The 19,520-nt window shown below is 42.9% G+C and overlaps 2 protein-coding genes across 2 annotated transcripts; one reads left to right on the top strand and one right to left on the bottom strand.

Moving 5' to 3' along the window:
- The first annotated feature begins 1,897 nt into the window (after positions 1-1,897).
- LOC149063668 (uncharacterized) lies at positions 1,898-2,347 on the top strand. Its single transcript, XM_089255709.1, has one exon. It carries the CDS (start codon positions 1,898-1,900, stop codon positions 2,345-2,347), a length of 450 nt encoding a protein of 149 aa, XP_089111835.1.
- A 2,110-nt stretch (positions 2,348-4,457) lies between these two features.
- On the bottom strand, positions 4,458-17,555 carry LOC149063667 (uncharacterized). The gene is made up of 3 exons (XM_089255858.1): positions 17,316-17,555; positions 5,178-5,330; positions 4,458-5,078 (listed from the first exon to the last, which is right to left on the bottom strand). The coding sequence occupies exons 1-3, from the start codon at positions 17,407-17,409 to the stop codon at positions 4,717-4,719; spliced, it is 609 nt and encodes a 202-aa protein (XP_089111984.1). The 5' UTR covers positions 17,410-17,555; the 3' UTR covers positions 4,458-4,716.
- Between the last annotated feature and the right edge of the window lie 1,965 nt (positions 17,556-19,520).

Below are 19,520 nucleotides of genomic sequence, written 5' to 3'. Positions count from 1 at the left end.
TGAGCAGGGCAGTAGTGTGCCTTTTCGGGGCCCCTGGGCAAACTTTTCCTTTTGGCCCTTCGTGAAAGGGTTGTTATGAAAATAAATAGCTTTTTTTTGGGGCTTCCTGTTCGGCTCGCCCAGCCCAGTTACGGCCCTGCACCTGAGATGTGAAACCTACATTATAGCTCATCAGGTCCGTAGTCAGAAATTTCGTTCTGTGGGCGGAGGGGGGGAACCAAAGTGATAGAACAATAGATTTGACCATCTTTTTCCCCTTTTTTTCGGTCATTTTCTCACATTTCGGGGGAGGGGCACCAGACCTCGAAGTCCCCCTCGCTATTGCCTTGCAGCTCTGAATGACACTTTAACCTGTTAGGGGCCGTTCAAGTATTACGTAAGCAAATTTTTAGTCATTTTTGACCTCCTCTCCCCCCCCCCCCCCGTTGTCAGCAAAATTTCGTCATCAGCTCTGCCCCTCTGAATCCTAATATTTTCATAAAGGGTGGTTGATGACGTAAGCATTATCCAAACCTCCCCCTTGTCATCAAAAGTCACCACCACCAAACCAGAACATGGCTCCCACTCTGTCCCAATTCATCAAAAGTCAGCAAATCGGAAACCCCCTCCCCCCATCGATGATGACGTAATACTTGAACGGCCCCTTACTTTTTTTCGATGCACATTTATTTCAACCACGCATTGCTATGTGATTCAGTGTGATCTAGACTTACCAAAACTCTCCTGTAAACCTGGTGCTAAGACAGTGTCGAAAGTTGAGTCCGTTTCAGCTCAAATAACTCGCGTACCCTTGATTACAGAAGTATACTTTCGAGTAGAGAAAGAACTCTGTACTGAATCTGTAAAGAAATCTGTGCTGAGATACAAAATTTAATTCTTTATATGGTTCCGTTGTTCTTGTTAACTAGAAGACTTCAATTGTTTCATTATGAGGACTTGAAGGAATCGACTAGGAGTAGAGGCTTCAAGTCCAATCCGCATCTTTTCGTGTTGCAGCCTGTAAGTAGCCATGTTTAACACGTGGTGAACGGATGCGGATGGGCATCCTCCGACCCGCACTGGCCAGCGGGGAGGATTAAGGCCAAAAACCCTCTTATGGCAGCGACCAGCAAGGCATGAAGACACAGAGTGCTAAGAATCTCTGGGTTGGATCAGGCTGCCACATAAGATGATGACCTTATCCACGTATAACGGACGATCTCTTTTTTCAGAAAATCGTTTGCAGGCGTTGGAAGAAGAACTGGAAAGAATGATGAATTTGGACATTCTAGGCATCTGTGAGGTGAGAAAATCTCGAACTTGCCAGTGGACATTTATTTTACTACAGAAGAACAGATAGTGAAAGAACTAGTGGAGTAGGATTTCTTATTCACAAAAAGTAGAAAAATCCCATCGTTGAATTAGATAGTACATCTGATAGAGTTGCAAAGTTGTTAATGCAAATATCAAGCAGATATCGGATACAGATTATACAAGTCTATGCACCAACAACAATCTATTCTGAGGAAGAAGTAGAAGACTTTTATGAAGGATTAGACGCGAGATGAATAGTTAAGGAAACCATCATATCAAAATAGTAATGGGTGAATCAATTGACTCTGCTGTCCCTCGAAAAAGTGACTCCAAAAAATCTTTTCCTCGTTGGTTCGACACTAATGTAATCAAGGCAATACGCAAGAAAAATTCAATTAGAAATAAACTTCTATCTAGTCATGGTCAAATGCATCTTAACAATTTTCGTGACCAACGTAGACTCGTTAAATCCCTGATCCGAAGTGCACGAGACGCGTATTATCGCCGCATTGAAGATGATATTCATACGGACCCTTCTACATTTTGGAACTTTATGAAATCTCAACGACGAAAACTTACACCGAGAAACTTCAATTATGAAGGAATGAGTTTTTCGGAGGATGAGGAAATTGCAAACAAATTCGCCGAGTACTTCCAGTCTGTATTCTCTTCTCAGGTTCAAAGTACATCTTGGGAATACTACAGTAGTGAACATCAGATAGCTAATAGACTTGATATTTTTGACATTGGTGAAATAACTGAAAGTGATGTTATCGGCGCTATACGGCATATGAAATCTGTCAAATCCATAGGCCCAGATGGTATTCCAGCCTACATAATCAAAGCATGTGGAAATATTTTTTCAGAACCTCTCGTAATTCTCTTTAATCTCTCCTTGCGTAAAAATGTTTTCCCATCTTCTTGGAAGCTCGAAAATGGCATTCCGATTTTAAAAAGCGGTCTAGTATCCGAAGTCACCAACTATAGACTCATTTCTATTTTATCCGTCACAAGCACATCGTATATTGTAAATTGTACAACCATATCCGTCTAGAATTATCTCCATCTCAACATGGGGTTTTGCCGAATTGCTCTACTGGAACAAATCTTGTTCATTTCACTCACGATCTTGCTAAGTCAATAGACGCCAACAAGCCAACAGATGTCGTTTACACGGATTTCACTAAGGCTTTCGACAAAATAAATCACCAGACACTACTTTACAAATCCCGTTCTTTCAATGTGTCCGAGAACTCTATCATGTGGTTCACCAGCTACTTAAATTTGAGAACATCCCAAGTTGTATTTCATAACGCAATTTCAACAAAGTATGTCAGTGGATCAGGTGTTCCCAGGGTTCGAATCTTGGACCATTACTTTTCTTAATATTCGTGAATGACCTTCCTCGGTGCTTCAGTGCATCAAAGTTTCTGATGTATGTTGATGACGTGCAAATTTATCGCGAAGTTGGGAGTCTGGAAGATTGCATGGCTCTACAAAGAGACCTACAGTCTCTCCATGATTGGTGTGGGGCTAATTTCTTCCACTCAATGTAAGAAAATGCTACGTCATCAGCTATACAAGAAAATTGTCATCGACCGAATTCGACTACACCATTGATGCTGTCTCGATCAGTCGTGTTTCCGTAATCAAAGACTTTGGTGTTTTCTTTGACTCTAAGCTTGCATTTACCGATCATATATATGATCTCACCAATAAATGCTTAAAACTGCTAGGATTTGTTGTTAGGAGCAGCAATAATTTCAAATTAATCGCGACACTTTTCAGGACTTATATGCTCCCGAAACTAGAGTACTGCACTATTATATGGAGTCCTCACAACAATCTAGACTCACTGATTCTAGAAAGAGTTCAGAACAGATTTCTACGTTACATGTTTTACAGGCAATTTCACGTCTACATCAATGACGTAAGTACAACTAAACGGCGACGTTTTTTCCATTTCCAATCATTGGAATGCCGAAGAAGAAGAAGTTACCTTCGCTTTTTGTATAAAAGTGTCAATAATGTAATTGATGACTGCTACCTTCTTCAACTTGTTGATTTTTCTGTGCCAATTGGAAATAGGCCTGTTCGGCGGACTTTTCGCCTCTCTAAACCCCGAAAGAAAAATTTTACGACGGTCCCCTATTTTTGAGATGTGCAATATATATAATCAGTGCGATGTGAAACCCGATATGTTCAATTTAACTATAAGAGAATTTCTTAAAAGTTATGTGTGAGTATTGAATATTCATGTTATTAAGTTTTTCCGTATGTATTTCTATTGTTCCACTCGTTTTTGTTTTTGTAGTATGTTGTATTTGCGTTTTTGTATTTTTCTTCTCTTGTCCATCTCTGTAATTGGGCAATTCTTACCTGTTGAGACGTGAATAAATAAATAAATGCTAGGATTGGAGAGAGAAAAAATGGCGAAAGTTCAGTCGGAAGTCATGGTTACGGTGTACAAAACGACAAAAGAAACAGACTCGTCGAATTTGCAGAGAGTGAACAGTTATGCATCATAGATGTGTGGTAGATGGCAGCACTACACATAACAAGCATTACAGAGAAACAACAAAAACTTCACGTCAGGTTTCACTACACGTACACGCACATTCCCCCGCATTTACCGATTCGTTGGGGGGTTCCGCGGGGGGGGGGGTGGTATGGGCGGGGCGTATGTGGGGTGTAGTAGTAGTAGGTAGGGCCTCCAACAAATGGCTCGGGGATCCATGATGTTCTTAAATCAGCCACCTCGTTGGGCAATTTGCCTGTTGTGGCGTTGCATTTGTATTTGAATTCGTTTTTTATGCCGGGATAGTAATACCTGATTGATATCCCCCGGCATCTGCGCTCTTCCAATGTAAACATTTTCAAAAAAATCAAGTCTAGCTTATGAAAGCACCGCGTGCAAGGGCGTAGTGAGGGGGGGGGGGACTTGGGGGTCTGGTCCCCGTCCTCCGAAATGTGAGAAAATGACCGAAAAAAGGGAAAAAGATGGCCAAATCCATTGTTCTGTCACTTTGCCCCCCCCCCCCCCGAACGAAATTTCTGGCTACGCCCCTGACCGCGTGCCATCAAGAGCACGCGTTTCATCCATGTCTCAGTGCTCGCTGCTAAAATGTAAAAAGCCACATACTCTTCATCAAAAAACCAGACACTTGTTATCGAGTGTAAAAACTTGGTTTTATTAAAAAGGGACCGTTTCTGTACAGGTTTTCACGCAAAGTATTCGTTTGTTCGAGAAAAAATATGCCACAAAACAAAAACATCTCCAGGAATCTACCGATTGTCACTCAGACGATGTTAATTGGAGTTTCACCCAATCGGTTTGATCGTACAAAAAAGAAAGTCGCCACTTTTTTTGTGTGAAGTGGTGCATCCATTCTTGTTTCATATTCGTGATAAATTCATTCTTCATCAAACTCCCGTCTCCTCGACAGTGATGAGTTTGGCCTTCCTCATCTGTTTTTTCTTCTGGTACCTTTTCCTCTGGATCGTGTCGAAGTGAGGTCTCCTCTTGATTTCCACGGCCGAAAGATGACAGCACTTGTTGAAGAGGACACCCCTACCAGCGACGCATTGCTCGAAGGTTCTCATGAGCTTCGTTCCGTAATGCGGCACTTTATACTGACCGTAGAATCCCATCTTCCTATTGTGGGCCCTGTTCTTGTTCCTCATCATGATTCTGGCAGCGTAGAACTTGACGTGGCAATGGTAACCCTTGTCGCCCGCCAGCTGGCCCAGTGAGCAGCAGGCAACGTCTTTACTGTACTTCAGCCCTGGAAAAAAGGGGAAAAAAAGATGGCAGAATTCGTGAGTCTTCGTGTTTTTCGGTTTGATAAATATACATTTTTCCGGTTGTAATTTAGATACATTACCTGTTCTGATTGGCAATTTCCGTTTCGGCGAATACTCGCTCCATTCGAACCCCGTATCTTCAATCGGTTCATCGATGTCTCCGCTGCCTTCGAATTCCTTTTCCATGTCGGTGATACGTGCCACCTGCTTGGTGTTCAGTGTGCTAAGATAATCTGGAAGAAAGAGGTAAAAATTAATTTCTGATCATCAAATCGTATATAAATTAATTTATATTTTTGCAATTGCAATGAATAAAATTCAATTCTGCAATGTCGAGAGTACTGGATTCGTTTTCTGGTTGGCATGCAGAATGAGTTGGCGCCATTGGTCAATTTAATGCCAAATTGGTTTGCCAAGATAGCTCAAATTATAAATACGAGCCACGTTCTAGGTATGGATACAGGATATTGGAGTTTAATTTTTTTTTCTATAGTAGGTCTGTGTGCTGGCATTGTTCTCAATTGTTAGCTCAGCGGATATCTTTGCAACATACTTTCAATTGAAAATTGCTTTCAAGTGGCATTCAGTTTCTTAACCCCTTTACGATCACGGACGTAATATTGCTTCTAAATGCCAGTGGAATAAATTCAAACAAGTTTTCCCGGAATTTTCACCCACGCCATTTTCTCTATCCTCCTCCTCTTTTACTATGTACGGGCATCTCTTCCTCCACCTCCTATGCAGTTTTTTCTTCCCATTCGCAATTCTTGTAACCCGCACCTCTTCGCTCCCCACTGTGAGCGTAGCGTTAATTGACGCTGACTGGTGACTAGCGGATGTTCAAATTTCATATACTTTCCTACTCGACTCTCCCCATCGATGGCACAGTCGGTAGTGAAATGGGCTGTAAAACTGTGGGTCTCGGATTCGAATCTGATTTTTTTTCCCCGCCCTTTCATCTTTTTTTAAAGGTATTTGATTCATTTTTCTTCATTGCACTTTTTTTTTGAACCATTGCACGAGTGAAACCCTGTTCATTACCTTAAATGCTAGCGTAATTATATAAGTTTAGGTTCACTTGATCTCAAAGCTGATATTAAACGTCCCGACATCCCCAGAGGGGTGCAGGTCAGGGGCGTAGCCAGAAATTTCATTCGGGGGGGGGGCGACCAAAGTGATAGAACAATAGATTTTACGAAGGATTTAACAACTGGCTGTTGCGAAGATATATTTTGGAAAGAGAGAAAATTCAACTGTGCCTTTGCGGGGAATCTATTTTTTTTTAATTTTCTCTCTTTCCAAAATATATCCTTCGTATGGTAGCGGAGAGTGACGTCATCCTTGCATAAGTCGCCATCTGGTGGCAGCGTCAGCAGTTGTGAGCTTGGCCTGAGTCTGCTCCGGCCGTCCATGTACGGTCCCTTTCAGTGTACACGAGCTCCAAGGAAAGATTGAGAGATTCGGTGCCTCTGCAGTCTAGTGGTTTAGGGCGTGGGTTCGATTCCCCGCAGGGAAAGTTGAATTTTCTCTTTTTCCAAAATATATCTTCGCACCAGCCAGTTGTTAAATCCTTCATTTGGTAGCGGAGAGTGACGTCATCCCAATAGATTTTCCCATTTTTTTGGTCCTTTTCTCACATTTCGGGGGGCGGGGGCAGACCCCCAAGACCACCCCCCGCGCGATAACTCGAACCGTCATGATAAATAAAAGGATAAAGTGATTCATTTATAATAATTGAAAGATCGGGGAGGAAAATTGTTTCCACACATCCAGAAAATAAAATAGTTGTACTTATATTCGGGGGTGATGGGTCCATGATGTGCTTGCTGCGTGGGGGTAGCGGAACAGCAATTCGCCGGACCATACAAGATAACGTGAGCCGGCATGAGTCATGAGGAAATAAAAGAGAGAGAGAGAAATCGCATCGCCCATCATCTTTTGAGGGCGGTCATTCACAAACATTGTTTATTTGAGCGAAATTGCCAATCAACTCTCGCATTTGGCGATAAGTGCGCCAACACTGCAGCGAGACTCTCATTATTTTAATGGTCGATTTCGCGTAGCCACAATCCGAAACCTGTTTTTTAGAATCACGGAGAATTATTATGTACTAATTTTTAACTTGGTCGGACAGTACGGACAGGGTCATCTTAACGCCTGGGCGGAGATACGGGGGAGGGGTGTGGGGGGGGCATTGCCCCCTTAGCGTCAAAGGTGGGGTCGACTGATCTAATGTATATATGAGCTGACATCATCATCGTGCCCCCCCAGCAATAATGACCTTGTCCCCCCCCCCCGACTTCCAAGTCAATCTCCACCTATGCTACCCGGGCACGGCCCGGGACCTCAAGAGAAGAGGGGCCTCAGAAAAACGAGAAGTAGTTGAATTTTTCGAGAGTTTTCCAGGTAGGGCCTCAGAAAAACCACTTAGTCCGGGGGTCCGTGGTGCCATTAAGATGGCCCTGAGTGTGGAGACTGGATAGTCGAGAGCCTACTGTATTTCGAAAATTTTACCACCCTTTTTTTCTATGTTCAGAAATGCCAAATTAGGCATTCACGTCAGTCATTTTCATCGTTTATCGACAAAGTCTCAGAAGATATTGCCAATGCCGTCTCAACGCACGAACTCACCCTGGCACGGCTCGGGGGGGGGGGGGTGCGCTCAAGAGGAGAGGGATCTCACAAAAATGGGCATTGGTTGAAATTTTCAAGAATTTTCCAGGTAGGGCCTGAAAAACAACACATGGGCCTGGGAGGCCCATGATGCTCTGGTCCCTGGATATTACAGCCCCTAATGCTTTCATCATCAACAAATGATTACAAAAGTGTACCAATTCAAAATCTTTGAAATATAAACTCAAATTAGTTTTTTAACAGTTTTTGTCTTCATTAGTAAAAATGGGTCGTTGTTTCAATTGCAGTTTAAATTAATAATTGATTTATGTTTATATAAATACATATATTATATATTTGTATAATATACGTATTCAATATACACTCATGTCCATAAATTAAGGATAATTCAGAATCACACGGAAATCGAAATCTAAAGTAAAAATTTCACCTGTAGAATTATCACACACATCTGCAAGAATGATATGCAAATTTCAGGAAGCCACCACATGATGCCGATAGTACGTCACAATGACGAGAGTGTAAGAGGGGGGTACATAAGGAATGGTGGCAAAGAAGTAAAATTGGTCACAAGAGTTCTGTAAGGCGCTCGGTGCCATAAGCGAATAGTTATGACACAGAGGACGCATGTGGATGATTTTTTACGTGGTAGAATTATCGGCCGCCTGGAATGTGGGCGTACTCAGATGGAAGTATCCGAGGAACTTGGAATTGCCCAAAGTGTCATCTCTAGGCTTTGGCAACGATTCCAAGATAACGGAAATGTCAGTAGACGTTACAGTACAGGTCGCCCCCGAGTTACAACGCCGAATGAAGACCGGTATTTGGCAGTAACTGCCAAAAGAAGCAGACGGAGCACAGCATCCGACCTGTCTCGTCAGCTATCTGCAGCCACGGGTACCACAGTTTCAAGGCAAACCGTGTACAGACGTTTGGGAGATATTGGTCTATATCATAGTCTCCCAAACTTTTTGTTCCATCGCCCCCTTCATCAGAAATTTTTTCCTCTCATCGCCCCCAACTCAAGTAAACCCATAGGATCCTATGTTAAATCAGTAGGTTCTATCGCCCCCTTGGACCATTCTATCGCCCACCAGGGGGCGATATTGCCAACTTTGGGAAACACTGGTCTATATGCTCGCAGGCCTGTCAGATGTGTTCCGCTCACGGCAACTCACTAATCGGCAGTGATTAGCCTGGAGTAGAGAACATGAAATGTGGACATCATCACAGGGGGCTTGTGTGATGTTTTCCGACGAGTCCAGGTTCAGCTTGCAGTCTGATTCACGTCGGAATTTCATATGGAGAACGCCAGGTACCCGTTACCACCAAGACAACATCATTGAACGACACCGTTACGGTGGTGCAGCATTGCTCGTTTGGGATGGAATTATACTGGGTTCCAGAACAGATCTGCATGTTCAAACCGGAACCATGAAAGCCCGAATTTATCGGGACATCATTCTGGAACAACATTTACGTTTGTTTAGGGGTGCCACGGGCGCAGAATTTGTGTTTATGGATGACAACACCCGTCCTCACCGAGCAAACATCGTAAACGAATGCCTTGAATCTGAGGATATAACCCGTATGGAATGGCCAGCATTCTCACCTGACTTGAATCCGATAGAGCATGTGTGGGACATGCTTGGCCGACGAGTTGCAGCCCGTCAACCACCTCCTACATGTGTACCGGAACTTCGGAGAGCATTGCTTGCTGAGTGGAGTGATCTTCTCCAAGATCAGATCGATAATTTGATACTCAGCATGCCTAGCATGCGTTGTACGGACTGTATTTCATCCCATGGGAGACATACAATGTATTAACCATCATACCAACCATGTAATAGTAAGTTTTTGTAAAGGAGATATTTTTTTACAATTGCTCCAGGGAGCAAAAATCGTAGTTTTTATGAATGGTATCACACATACACCATCGTTTTTGTTCTTTATCTTTTGTTTAATAAATGGGCTTTATGAATAAGTAACGTTTGTTTTGTTTCTGAACCTTTATTTGCCGGAGCTGGCATTATCCTTAATTTATGGACACGAGTGTATTTTAATTGTCTTGAATAATTTTTTCATTATTATTACTAGAGTAGTTTTTAGCATTAAAGATATACAGGGTGTCCCAAATTTTTTGCGCAGCAGATATCTCTGCAACCACTGGCTTTAGAAACATACATTCAAATACAAAAGATTTCAAATGACGTGCAGTGACTTAAAATTTTAAAATTTGTCTGAGGGGTGTTATACGTGAAGAAATTAATTTTTTATACAGTCCCCGTGAGCTCAAAACCCCTGTTAGAACGTTGTTGCTCTGTCTCCCCTGAAGCCAACAAATAAAAAAAATTCCACAATTTCTAAGCACAATATTCACTGAAATATTTGAATTCAAAAATCGGAGAAAAATTGGGAAAATGAGGAAAAGAAACATTTCCCATTGCTTTTTACGCCGTTCTTTTCCAACTTTTCTCCTATTTCTTGGAATTCAAATATCTCCGCAAATATTGCACTTAGAAACGTGGAAATAGCTCTTTTGTAGGCCTCAGAAGAGACAGGGCAACAACGTTCTTACTAGGTTTTTAAGGACATCGAACTCTTATATTGAAGGACCGGACACAATTCAATGCTCTCAAATACCCAATAGAACGTTGTTGCCCTGTCTCTTCGGAGGCATGGCAACAACTTTCTAATTGGGTTTTTGAGGACAGCGTGTCCGTATGAAAAGTTATTTTTTTTTTTAATGTATACGACCCCTCAAACAAATGACGAGACTGAGCTCATTAGTGTAACGGAAAATTTATGTGCATGAATGTGCATCAATTGGAGATAATGGAAGCGAGGTCATGGCCCACACTCCGTTTATCGGGTCACTCTGAAAAAAAGTGCGAGGCCTTAATTCTCTTGGTAATTCCCCCCCCCCCCCTTATCCGTCATCTCCACCCATGACCCATCAAAAACATATATAAACTAACATCAGAATACAGAATGAACCGAGCACGTCCAGGCTCTATCGCTATTGCAATTTAAGCACAGTGGTCATAAGACCGCGGACGTACCGGGAAAACCTACTGGTGTATCAGCCAAGCGAAGCCACCCCAAGCCAACCCAACCCCCTAGGCCGCCCCTCACCAACTCTCTCGTCACCCTGCCTCCTTCACATTCCCAACCCAATAATAGCCCAGCACCACCAGGACGTTCACGCCCCCCCCAACCCCAACTAAACATCCTCAGCCAAGTCCCACAACAGCCGCCACCCGACCACCCAAAAACCCATATCACTCCCCACGACCGAATTCTCCCGCCCCCAGAACCATCCCGCCCCTTCCGAAGCTTCATTGTAAGTCAAAACAATAAATAGTTACACACAAAAACATATTTGCAGACATCTGGATGCTTCACGACACTGGCCTTTACGGCGCATCCGTTTCGTTGTAATGTCAGTTCTCAACAGTTCCTCAGATATTCATCGCATTGCGTGTAGGGCCGTTATGACCTGGCTACACAGTTATCCGTCTTCTTCACGTACAGGGCTCCTGTGGCCAGTCCACACAGGACTCTTTCTCCTTCACGTGCAGGGCCCCATTGGCAGGGCCGTCTTAAGAGCATCATGGGCCCCCGGGCCAAGCGGTTTTTTCGAGGCCCTACTGGTAAACTCTAGAAAATTTCAACCAGATCTAACTTTTGTGAGGCCCCTTTTCTCTCGAGGCCCCCGGGCCGTGCTACGACCACCTAGATAGATAAGGTTATATAGGAGGTCGTGGCCCTGCCCGGGTGGGCCCATGCGTTAATGGGCCACTGCCCATTGGCCTGACTGCACGGGTATCCAACTTCTCCACTTGTAGGGCCCTCATCCTAACAAATCCTCGAATGGAAACCGGTGGGCTTATGGGCCTTTTTCCCTTATTGGGCCGGCCGAGCTAAATATCTTCTTTTTCCTCTTGTTCATCGTCAAGGTGAGATCTAAGGATATGCCGGTGAGCATATTAGCCTCTTTTCCAAAAAGGGCCAGCCCTACGTAGCTACTTTTCCCTCCAGTATCAAAGGTCAGAATACTTATTCTTACACGACTAACTTCATTTATCTCTTATAGTCATTTCTTCGTTTGTTTCCGTTTCTCTTTGAACACGAAAGTGCGACTTTACCGAATTAAAGAAATGCTTGTTGATGTCCGGAACATAAAATTTTTTTCGAGACTAGTAAGGGGCCGTTCAAGTATTGCGTAAGCAAATTTTTAGCCATTTTTGAACCCCTCCCCCTTGTCAGCAAAAGTCAGCAAAAAGCTGATCCCCTCCCCCCCTTGTCAGCAAAATTTCGTCATCAGCTCTGCCCCTCTGAACCTTAACTCATATTTTCATAAAGGGTGGTTGCTGACGTAAGCATTATCCAAACCCCCCCCCCCCTTTCCCCTCAAAAGTCAGCAAATCGGACACCCCCCCCCCCCAATCGATGATGACGTAATACTTGAACGGCCCCTAACATGTAAGCTGGGATCCCACAATGACTGTGTCCTGACGCAGGGTAAGAATAAGGCCGCTTCTCACTATTACTGGATCCTGATGCATTGTTAGATAATTAAGGTAAAAGAGAGATAACAGAAAGTCTTTGTTGGACGTAAACCGCAAACCGCTATCGGTAACCGCAGCCGGCGTCAAGAAAAGCCGTACTTTTTCGGAAATTTTCTAAGGCTTATAAAAATTTGATAAAATCCCTTTTATAAAACTTGAAAAATTCAACCAATATAAAGCTCATAGGTTACATTCAAGCAAATGCAACCGATAATCTTATTGGTTAAATTTTTCAAATTTTATAAAAGAACTTTTAGAAAACTTTTATAGTGTAATCCCGGCAGGAAGACGCTTGGTGAGGGAAAAAAAACTTCCCGTTCTGTCATTATTCTATCCTTGTGAGAAAACTTTCCTGACACAGGGATACAACAAAAAACGGCGACTTGACAGCAGCAAAAAAATTGCTACCGCAGGGAGTCCCCCATCGAGGGGTTAGCGCACCAATCTCTCGATGAGTATAAAGAAAACACGCTTGCCGTTCGGAATCGGCAATAAATTGTAGGTCCCGGTCTAAATAGTCCTCGCGTGCAGAAAATGACCGTGGTGCGACAAAAATGATCATTATTATACGCTTTTGTATTGAAAGCCATAAATTATTGCTTCCCCGAGGACGATGCCTGGACCCAGTCACTGTGGGATCCCAGCTTGTGAAACAATTCATTAATTTAGGGGTTCTCAAACCGTTCGCCGCGGTGCCTTGGTGTGCCTCGAACCTTTCTCAGGGAACCTTCCAGACAAAGGTTGCTTTTTTTGAACAGATTCTTTGTTTAACTGCTATGGGGGAGCCGGGGATACGTGTTGATTAAGGAAAAGGGCACCGCGGACGAGAAAAAGTTTGAGAACTTTCTCGAAACTGAATAAGAGAAAACATGGATTTCTATTTTCCGGTAAAAAAATAGAGCGGAAAAACAGAATCGACCATATATGGGATTCGGGGGAGGGGGGAAACTGGCACATTTTTTCTGGATATTTATTTATCTTGACCTGTTTTCTTGACCTTCCGCGAGACATGTCCCTGGTCGAGAGAGAGAGAGACCTTTGAGCCAATATCTCATAACGTTGAGGAAACGACGAGAGATGAAAGATTGATTCCATTCTCTTCGATAACTATTTCAGCAATCGATTATTGACTGACCAGAAATGTGAACTTTGCCGCTTTATATATATATATATATGTATGTATGTATACATACCACCACTTGAATAATCCGATGGATTTATATTAAGATACATGGATAACGTAATCTATCTGGGAACTATGCAGATGCGTGAATGTGTGTCTTAAGAATCACTGATACTGTTGTATCGAGTAAATAATCGAATCGAAACCATGTGATCTTTTTCCTACTGCCATTACAATAACAAAATTCGATTGGTTTTGAGTGGTGGATACTGCGCAATCGGATATTTTGGCGATATTTCTTCTTCCATTTCACAGATTTTTTTCTCTCTCTTATGGTTTGCAGAAAAATTCACCGCCATGCAATTCACCATTAGGAAAAAATCCACCGACCTGCATCGACGATGAATCCGCATCGACGGAGAATTTCACCGACAACAGAGTTCGACACGAGCGTAGGTGTACGCAGAATTTTCTCGGGGGAGGGTTTCAAAAATTTTTTTTCTTCTGGACGGGGGTTTACGTTTTTTCCTGCAAAATAACACTTGAGGGGCCTCGGGGGAGGGGGGGGGGCTTTTGCTTACGCCAATGAACACGAGTCAGTGAGCCATAAGTGAGAGAGGGATGACAGAGTGATTGAGTTATTAAATGATACAGATAATAAGTGAGAGAGTGATTAGCGTTGGTGAGTAGTGACCTAGATATAGAGTAAGTGACCTAGTGATTGAGTGTCACGGTGAGTGGGCCCAGTGGTAGACTGAGTGATGTAGTGAGTGAGCGAGTTAAGTGCGTGACCTGAAGACTGAGTGTGACATAGAGAACGACCTAGTTAGTGAGTAAGCGAAGTGAGAGTAAGCAACCTAGTTAGTGAGTGAGTGACAGACTGAGCGACCTGGCGGGTTAGTGATAGAATTAGCTACCTAATCAGGAAGTAACAGAATGAACAACCTAGTTAGTGAGTGATTGAGCGAGTGACAGAGTGAGTGATTAGGTGATTGTGTGTATAACAGAGTGGGCAATCTAGTAAGTTGATGATAGAATGAGCGACCTAGAGTGAGCGGCCTACTGAGAGACTGATCGAGTGGCATAGTGAGCGACATTGTGAGTAAGTGATCTAATGAGTGAGTGATATAATAAGCGAGGGACTAGGTGAGTGAGTGACCAAAACTGTACAAGAACGTGAATAAAAATAGTGTGAACGCATGTGAGTGACCTAAAGATTGACCTACAGAGCATGAGACCAGGTCGATGAGTGACCTAGAACGTACGTAAACATGTAAGCGAACAAGAAAGTGTGTAAGCATGTGAGTGATTAGAAGAGTGACCTAGAGTGTGTGCAAGCATGTGAGGGATGAGAAGAATGACTTAGAGTGTGTGCAAGCATGTGAGTGATGAGAAGAGTGACCTAGAGTGTGTGCAAGCATGTGAGTAACGAAAAGATTGACCTAGAGTGTGCGAAGCATGTGGCCTACCAAATTAGTATGCGAATGACCAAAATAAGTGACCTACAATATGTTCAAGCACATGAGCTGCCAAAGAGTATGGAAGCATGTGAATAACCAAATGAGCGACTATAAGTACGACCAAATCAGTGAGCAACCGAAAGAGTGACCATAGAGTGTGTGGGCATGTAGTGAGCGAGGAACCAAGTCAATGAACGACTGAAAAGGTGACCAAATAATGGCCAAGAAAGTGTTGAAGCATGGGAATGACTTGGAGCAAGAGGCGTATTTACAGGGGCGGAACTAAGCGGGCTATAGCCTAGGGCGGTAAATTCGAAAAATTAATAATTGGTTAAGAAAATTTTGACTAGAATGAGAAAAGGGCGGCCAAATTTGTGTAGCCCACAGATGACGAAACCATAAATCCACCTCTGCAGGAGGCACGACCAATCTTTCCTTATTTATGTGGCGTGGCGCGCTGAAGTAGAAGTTCAGTAGCCTCCCTTAACTTCAGCAAATGGCCCCCAGGTGGCGGCAGTAGCGAGAGTGAGATGGTTTTTTCTAAGCCTAATTACATGAAAGAAAAACTGTCAAGGTGTTATCTCGGAATAAAAAAGCTTACCGGTCTCCGCTGGAGAATCGAATCCCTAGTCCTCTTGCACACAGGGCAAAAAAAACCGCACTATACATATACACCGCTGGAGACACGACCATTCCTTCCGGTTTGCAAGAGGGCTGGGTTCGATTCCCGGCGGAGACCAGTAGACTTTTATGTCCGAGATAACGCCTCGGCATATTATATTATCCAGAAAAAAAATTTCCCTTCATACATTTAGGCTGGGGAAACAGAAATTCAATTCACTCTCGAATGTTAACGTTTAATCAAAATTGTTACGAGTAGAGCCCGGATTCTATGCACTAAAAAGTAGCAAAATATGCACTCAAAACGCTTAAATATGCACGAAAAGATAAATGTGCACATAAGATATAGCCTACCATGAAATTAAAAATATTATAATAATATCAATGCGCGAAAAATGAAAACCTGCCGATAGTGTCGAAGTATGGCACAAAAAGTAAAAAAGATACGCAAAAATGGGGGGAAAAAAAGATGCATCTAAAATCAGAAAAATTGTCAAAATACGCATTTAAAAATGCTGAACCTTGGTTTAAAATGTCGAAATATGCTTTCAAAAATGTCAAAAAATGCTTAAGTTTCCCTGAAGAGGGTAAAAATGTGTAAAAAATTGAAAAGAACGGACATTTGAAAAATGCGGAGGCAAAATGAATGCTTGCCGTAGCTAAAAGAGTGTTTAGTTGAAACTCGGGCAGATAAAATCCGTCGTCTAGCCCTGAAAGTCCTTCCATTTATAAATACAAATACAAATACAAATACAACGCCACAACAGGCAAATTGCCCAACGAGGTGGCTGACCCAAGAACATCATGGATCCCCGAGCCATTTTTTTGAGGCCCTACCTACTACACCACACATGCACCCCTCCCCCCCCGCGGAACCCCCAACGAATCGGTACATGCGGGAATGTGCGTGTACGTGTAGTGAAACCTGACGTGAAGTTTTCTGTTTCTCTGTAATGCTTGTTATGTGTAGTGCTGCCATCTGTTTTTCTAACTATGAGTGAAGTGTTATGATTGAATGATTTATCGTTGTAGGACTGTTGCTCTCTGTGATGCTACATATATTATAGACATAGTACCCACGTTTTGCAGCAGAAGGTTCCTAGCATAGGCACCGGAACCGAAGGGGCTGAAGCTATTTTAGCCCCCCCCCCCAAACGATCGAAAAAAATCATTTCGGAGGGTAGCTAAATACTTAAGCCCCATCCCTAGAAGTATGCCTCTAGGATCAACGGTTTGCCAGTAAATTGCGGTGCGAGCTGTTAGCTTTGCACCCTATATGCGCACAACACGTTCCTGCGTGTACCGATTCGTTAGAAATTCTGCAGAGGAATGTGTACGAGGTGCATGTACGGTTAAGCAGTAATAGTAAACAGGGCTGCAATTAAGGGAGGGCGGATGGGGGGGGGGGTTCTGGTGTCCCTGGACTAGGAAGAGAGCTGAGTTTACTATTTTTCCGTTAAAAATTACGAGAGGGGGACGCCAAAATGAACACTGGTGGCGGACGAAAGAGTAAATTTTCGCTTCTATAGTTGTGGCCTTGGTAGTAAACACACGTTTTGGAATCATTATACGCTTGCACGATGCAATTGTTGCAATTTCCTCAGAATCGGAACGGTTCCTGCTACACTAGAATTTCAAAAACCTCCCATAACGGATAATTTTTGAATCCCGTTGGGCTTCAATGCACTTCACCACCTGTTACAGGACTCTAATCCTTTGGATATAAAGTTCTCGGTCCCACGGACGTTCGTTATCGAGAGAACTCAACATTCCCTTGCTAATTAATAGTAAGAATAATAGCAAACTCACCATCGAAATGTCTGGGCCTGTACCAGTTCTGCGCCGATATAAAACCCACAAAACACACCAGCAATGTTAAAGCAAGACATGGTTGGACTGCCATTTTTTGTTTTTTTCAAAGCGTTATTATCTGTCCTTTGTTGTTATAGATGACGATGTTGGACAATCGAAGTCTCGACCCCGAAAGAGCGGACGAATCGGTCGACGGGAATGAACCTGCGGCCCCATCAAATTCCGCATGCGCCAGCAAAAAAAAAAAAATAAACCGTTATCACAGCGATCTCTTTCGATATCATACTTTTTTTTTATTTGCTCTCGTAAGTGCCAGACGGATTGAAGTCAACTCAAATCAAGATATTTGCTTTGATTAGGTGCCAAGGTCAAGAAGTTCAGTCTTGTCCAAAAGCAGATGAAAACCAATCGCCTTTTTAATCGATTTTCACACGTTCCGTTTCTTTTCCTTCCGTTCACACTTAAGTTTCAGGAAACCCCCTATGAGTAAAAAACGCTTTTATGTATGCACTTACTCATTTCACAGTCCGACAGAAACTTTGTTTAACCTCTTCGAGACAAATACGAGAAATTTACACTTGTCAGCAAAACAAAGGTAGTACGTACTGTCGTCAAATTGCCAGTTAACGCTAGAATTCCGTGTACATGAAAATTATTAACATAGGCATAGACCAAAGCTGTAACCAGGAAAATTTTTTTTGACAGGAGTGAACGTGGTTTTGCCGTCCTCTCCACTGTAAAATGTTCTTTGCTTCTCTCCACAACTTGCCACCTCCTAAAGGTTACCGCCCAGGGTAGTCGCTGGCAGATGGTGGAACTAGATGAAATGGATGTGAATTGCTATAACAGCACTCCCCATCCCAAACTACCAAGTCTGGTTACATTCAAGTCTGATATTCAACTGGGAGATGTAGAAGAAATTTCCAAAAAAAAACCGTATGTGGAAGCAAAGCAGAAGGACTAGATGATATTTATCCGAGGGTCCTTAGGGAATGAACTAATGAACTGTTGGGGACAGTCGCACAGATATACAGGAGTCACAGAGTAAGAATAATATATATCTTTAGTCTATGACAGGAGTAGTGTTGCTGAGGATATCGTCCCAAGGGATTGGAAACTTGCTAATGTCGTTCCGATATTTAAGAAGGGTAGTAGAGAAGTTGTGCCCAATTATCGTCCAGAGAAAGTGAATCATTCCACCATCTGTGAACTTTTTGATAAAAGAATGAATGTTTTGTGGCCAAATGACGTGGAGCATAATGATGTTTTACTTTTCTTGACCAATACTACTCCATATATGATAGAAGCAGGGAGAGCGATCAGAAGCTTCTATCTAAAAGCTGTAATGTAACTTGCCTTGCTCATGCAATGCATAGCATTTGTGAAAAAAAATTCGATCACTCTATTCAAACGTTGACCATCTTTCTAATGTAAAAAGATATTTGTGAAATCTCGTTATATATACCATAGAAGCCTTTCAAGCCAAAGCTCCTCCATTAGCTCTGCCTCCAAAGCCTGTTATTACGAGATGGGGTACATGGCTAAATGCTTGCAGTTTACAGTGAAAATTTTCAAATAGTCAAATCCATACTAAATCAATTCGATACGCGGAAGTGCTGTATCAAGGGCGTAGCGGGGGGGGGGACTTGGGGGTCTGCCCCCTCCTCCGAAATGTGAGAAAATGACCGAAAATCCATTGTTCTGTCACTTTGGTCCCCCCCCCCCCCGAACGAAATTTCTGGCTACGCCCCTGTGCTGTATGCATTAAAATTTCACAAACTTCGTTCTGCCAAGGGAATATTGAAGTATAGTTGGAGTACATAATATCAAACTTCAGTACTTTGTGTGGTTTGCAATATATCCAGTAGAAGTTTTTGGGTGTACCAAAGGCAGGGTAGGCCAATCTGCACAACAGAATTCGACAAAGTGATCGAAAAAAACAATGGACTTACTTATCCTCAGACAAATTTCTAGTCTTGACGGAAAAAGTCCGAAAATTTCGAGATTGAAGAGGAACTAACTGTGAGTGGATCAGCACGTTCATAAGTTAATCAGACGTACGCAAAGGAGGGCGTTTGGGGTTCTGACCCCCCTCAAGCCGAGATTATAGTGTTATTTTGCAGGAAAAAATGTAAATTCCCCCCCTGAGAAAATTCTGCGAACACCTATGTGCCCAGGGGCGGTCTTAGGGCAGTGCGACCG

Source organism: Pholcus phalangioides, unplaced genomic scaffold (genome assembly GCF_987345545.1).
Source record: "Pholcus phalangioides strain wild (caught in Gottingen) unplaced genomic scaffold, Ppha-v1.0 ptg000172l_1, whole genome shotgun sequence".
Classification (NCBI taxonomy): Eukaryota; Metazoa; Arthropoda; class Arachnida; order Araneae; family Pholcidae; genus Pholcus; species Pholcus phalangioides.
Note: the sequence above shows the minus strand (reverse complement) of the source record. Positions and strands in the feature narration are given on the sequence as shown.

Coding starts and splice junctions, on each gene's coding strand:
- LOC149063668 (XM_089255709.1), top strand. CDS start 1,898: ATGAGTTTTTCGGAGGATGAGGAAATTGCAAACAAATTCGCCGAGTAC.
- LOC149063667 (XM_089255858.1), bottom strand. CDS start 17,409: ATGGCAGTCCAACCATGTCTTGCTTTAACATTGCTGGTGTGTTTTGTG. Junction 5,331..17,315: donor CAGGCCCAGACATTTCGATG/GTGAGTTTGCTA, acceptor TCTTTCTTCCAG/ATTATCTTAGCACACTGAAC. Junction 5,079..5,177: donor GAAATTGCCAATCAGAACAG/GTAATGTATCTA, acceptor CCTTTTTTCCAG/GGCTGAAGTACAGTAAAGAC.